The 4,999-nt window shown below is 31.4% G+C and overlaps 1 protein-coding gene across 1 annotated transcript in view; it reads right to left on the bottom strand.

Annotated features, from left to right (window-relative positions):
* The window catches only part of LOC107717935 (SH3 and multiple ankyrin repeat domains protein 1-like), a 29,869-nt gene extending 25,602 nt beyond the window's left edge, over window positions 1-4,267 (bottom strand). Inside the window, exons 1-4 of the mRNA XM_016524870.1 lie at window positions 4,091-4,267; window positions 3,871-4,001; window positions 631-749; window positions 431-544 (exon numbers count right to left, since the gene is read on the bottom strand). Coding sequence (XP_016380356.1) covers window positions 431-544; window positions 631-749; window positions 3,871-4,001; window positions 4,091-4,234 — 508 coding nt within the window. The 5' untranslated portion in view covers window positions 4,235-4,267. The remainder of the gene's footprint in view (window positions 1-430; window positions 545-630; window positions 750-3,870; window positions 4,002-4,090) is intronic.
* Window positions 4,268-4,999: the final 732 nt, after the last annotated feature.

Raw genomic sequence — 4,999 nt, 5'->3', positions numbered from 1 at the left:
TTTCATGTGTGTTACCATGATGGTGTTTAGTGTTTGTGTGAATGACACTGTGCACCTTCTATATATGTTATTATTTAAAAGCTGCTTGTGATGGGCTTTGGTTCATCATGTGACTTTCTCATCACCACCTGCATTTGGTGGTTATCAGTGTATTACAAAGGTACAAAACAGATTTCAGTACTTCAATAGGTTGGTATATTAACATTATATCAAATGAAATTACGGTATTTAACTGTAAATTTAAGTTAAAACCGTAAAACCTAAAACGTTGCTACCGTATTTTTTACGGTAAAATTCCGGCAACCACAGCTGCCGGTTTTTTACCGTAAATTTTACGGATTTTTTTTACAGTGTAAGTACGAACGTCCCAGGAGGACTTGAACGCAGCATAAGAGACACATCTGAGATATTATAGAGAGCTGAGGTGCACCTGTTTGCTGCTCCTGGTTTTGGGGCAGCACCTCTTCTACACAGTCAGCAGGAAACCAGCCTGTTCTGCCCTTCGCTGTTCCTTCCCAGAATCCCCCTTCACCTACACTCAACACTGAGAGGGTTTGACAGCTTTAATAAACCTTAAATATTCAAATGTTAATGCTACATTGAAGAGAATGACATAAAGAGACCTCTGACCTTTGACCTTGTCCCCTTTGCTGAGGCTGATCTCGCGCTCACCGTGAGCAGAGTGAGAACGAGTCGCCACAAACACGCGACCCGGAACAGCGCTGTAGAGACGTTTCCTCTGACCTCCTCTACAACACACACACAGACCCACCAGTGCTGTTACTGTTAACTCAAATAAACCTATTAGCATTTTCAGTAATCGAAAATCAAATAAACATTAGATTAAAAACTTACAACTTGTGTGACAAAGTGACAAAAACACACAACTGTCTTAAACTTCTACTAAAACTAAACAGACATTTAAAAAATGACTAAACATAATCTTAAACTACTACTAACGTTTCTGAAACTAATACTGAAATACATGTAAATTAAAGCTATACAGAAATATTACAAAAACTAATGAAAATGACAAAAACGCATAAATTTAGATTGAAAAAAAATGAAATGGAAACTAGAAATATTGCCTTTAGTAACTAATGGAAATAAATGTTTAAGCTGGAGTACTAAAATAACTAAAACTAAAACTGAAATAAATATAATGGAAAGCTAAATAGAAATATAAAAAAAAATACTTAAAATGACCAAACATAATGATCTTAAACTAATATTAAAAATTCTAAAACTAATGCTGAAATAAATATAAATTAAAGATATACAAAAATATTTAAAAAAATAATAAAAATGACAAAAACTCATAATAAATTAAAATTTACTGAAATAAACACATGTAAGCTAAAGTACTAAAATCACAAAAATTAAAACAGAAATAAATATAAAGCTAAACAGAAAAATTTAAAAACGAATAAAAATAAACAAAAATACATAACAAGCCTAAAATTAAAAAAAACCTCAAAGTACTAAAATTAAAAGTTAATAAAAAACTATGTCGAAATATTTACAAAGAAAAGCAATAACTGATAGAATTGAAATAACAACTAAAATAAACTAAAATTAAAATGGAACTGAATAAAAGATCATGTCAAATGTCAATAAATACGTAAATATATAATATGATAAACAAATACATAATACTGGGACAGAATACAGAATATACACTAATGGGAACATACAGGCAAAAAGTTGTATCCCATCCAAAGTAATAAAAAATAGTGTAGGCGGGTGACTTTGTGCGTTAGTGCCAATGAATAATGTTGGCTCGGCTTTGTTTAATAGGGTAAGTTTCCAAGGATTTGGTGCAGGAATGTGATTGTAATAACTCCTTAGTATTTGGATCTCATCCATTATTGAACACCGTGGGACCAAACCCTCATACAAAATCATTATTTCAAGGATGTTACCAAAATTTCAAGACTGGCTGGACCAAACGGAGAAGCAAAGGTCTAAGAATCCGCTTTTAACTTCAAATGTACTGCTGTATAGATGCCATAGAGTGCATGTTTTAGCCTGATGGTTGATTCTTGTACACAGCAGAAAGTGTTTGTTTCTTAGCCACTGAGTAAGAATTAACTCAGTATGGCAGTGGAGCTTTGGCCAGAAGCCGAACAGCACAAATCACGACGTGCAAAAGTGATTCAGAGCTTCTGTAATGTACCATAAGAGAGCAACAGAAACCAACGCTGACAGTTTAACATATAAAAACACCACAATGATAGAGGTAAGGATCTAAACCAGTATTTACACTTGAAAATTGTCTATATAATCACTGATATTAAGCTAAAATACAGTATGATGAATCTCAAGACAAAACGTCTAGGTCACATTTTGCCCCAAAAGAAAAGGATTTTGCCTAAAATATCATTAAAAAAAAAAAAATTAAACCTGTTTTTAGGGCCATAAAAAATGGTCATGATAATTAAGCACATTTACCCTTCTCGTTACTTTAATGCATCCAGACATTTTAGTTTTGCATTTATTTTTTGGTAATTTACTTATGATTATATATATATATATATATATATATATATATATAACACTGAATTTTAAAAAAGCAAACAACAAAAAACATTGTATTATTTTTTTGTTGTTTGCTTTTTTAAAATTCAATTAATTAAAGGCAACACAACAGAAAATTGTGTTTAATTAAATTAAATTAAATTAAAAGCAATATAACAGATATTAAAAATTATAAAAATGTCAAATTAAAATACATACTTCTAAAGTGAAAACAATTAAGATAAAACACTCTGTCTGTTTACATGCATGTCATGTGACCATTAACCAACATCAGAAAACCGCAAACTTGTTGTTAAATATCTCAATTTATTACATTATTTTATATTACATAATGTTTAAACATTAATTCATGTTTCAATTGAAAAAAAAAAAACAGGCTCAATTTGCTTAAAGCAACAAAAATCATAAAAACACAAAACAAAATGACTAAAAATTAAAATAAAATTAAAATTAAAAATGTCATTTCAAAATAGTAAAATATAATACATCATTCAAACTAGAAAAACTGTAATAGTGAAATTTTTTTTTTTGAAAATATTTAGTTACTGATCCGTTATATTTTTTCTTTAATTAGCATCATTAATTAGAATTAGTAACAGTAAAAGCATTAGTAATTAGTAACAGCATTAGTAATATACTCCCTATATTATTGCACTTTTAGCTGTATTATTTATTTAAATAATCACATTATTTCAATTTCATTTTTATTTATTTCTGATTTTTCTAATTCAACTTATTTCATTTTAAATCTCATTTTATTACTATATATTGATTTTATTCTCTTTAACATTTGAATTTTTTATTTAAATATGTAATTATTATTTTTTTATTATTTATGCATTTGTTTTATTAATTTATTTTCAAATATATTTATGTATTTAGTTTAGTGAATTGTTTCATTCAGACTCAGTTACATAAATCAGGTTTATAGGGTTTTTAGGAACTTTTATTTAACCTGCCAAATGTGCAAAATAAATAAATAAATAAACTTTTACAGGATTTCATTTTGAAAATCATCACCACATACATACCACATACAAAGCGTCGCCTTGGAATTATAAGGTTCTATCTGACATTTTTATCAAAATGGAGTTATTCACATATTCTTATTTACAACTTATTTACATTACGTGATGCTTCTTTTGTAAGCTGTGTACATTTTGGGACTTTTTTTTTTTTAAAAACAAAAAGGGTTCTTTCTACAGAAATCTATGGAACACGAAAACCCCCAAAAATCTCAAAACTGCTCAGAATGCAGATAGAACCTTAGCATTCCAAGCCGGCCAATGGTCAAAACAGTCACCAGAGACAGATGTTGGTATCTCAACTCACCCCTGCCTCCCTCGCTGTTTTTGCTGCCTTTCCTCCGTCTCTCCTCCCTCTCTCCCTCGGGACGGGGATCGGGTTCGGGCTCCGTGGGGACTGCTGGAGCTCCTCAAAGCGAAAGAGGCCCGGCGCTGAGTCTGATTGAAAGCAGAGAAAAGGAGTGATTTGGCGACTGATGTCTGTGCTGGCGTGTTCCCCTGACGGCCAGCAGGAGGTGAAGGGCTACCTGAGCAGGTGGCATGCTGGCGGCAGCGGCGGGCAGCACTACGGGGTCCATGAGCGTCGTCATCATGTTCTCGCTCTTGGCGCGGAGCAGCGGGTGAGGATGCTGAAGGCCGGCCGTGATGGCTTGATTTAACATACCGTCCATAAACAGAGGAACGTATTTTGGAGTTTCTAAAAATGGAACTGATGGGAAAAGAATCAAAGATTAGAGAAGAAGAGATTATATAGAGATGGGCTCTGTTCCAGAACCTAGTGAGCTGCCTTGATGTCTACATAGACAGCTGCCTTCAAAGGAACTTCACAAGCAAGCGATTTGGAAAGACTACATAGGCAGAAAATAATGAAGTGTGTGAGAAATACAACTCAGAACTGATTCAAATGGAGCTTGACTTTAGCAAGTTCCTAATAGTGTTATTTATTTACTTTATTGGAATTTGTTAATATTTAGAATTAGTTTTATTTTGATATATTCAGTTTTCATTTTAGTTTAGGTTTTATTAATGTAGTTAAGTGCCTTCATATATATATATATATATATATATAGAGAGAGAGAGAGAGAGATGCAGAGCAGAGTGTGTGCAGAGCAGGGGGATCCGAGGAACAGGATTAAGAACCGCTGCTTTAGAACATTGATTTTGAATAGTGCTGTCAATCGATTAATCACATCCAAAATAAAAGTTTTTGTTTACATAATATAATATATGTGTGTGTGCCGTGTATATTTATTATGTATATATAAATACAAACACATGCATGTATATATTTAAGAAAAATATGTTGTGTTTATATATTAAATATATTTGTACAATATAAAATATAAGAATATAAATATATAAATGTATATACGTGTAAATATTTGTTTTTTAAATATATACTCTATGTGTGTGTATTTATATATACATAATAAATA

Source organism: Sinocyclocheilus rhinocerous, unplaced genomic scaffold, assembly GCF_001515625.1.
Source record: "Sinocyclocheilus rhinocerous isolate Xijiao unplaced genomic scaffold, SAMN03320098_v1.1 scaffold4115, whole genome shotgun sequence".
Classification (NCBI taxonomy): domain Eukaryota; kingdom Metazoa; phylum Chordata; class Actinopteri; order Cypriniformes; family Cyprinidae; genus Sinocyclocheilus; species Sinocyclocheilus rhinocerous.
This window is presented reverse-complemented; position numbering and strand designations above follow the sequence as displayed.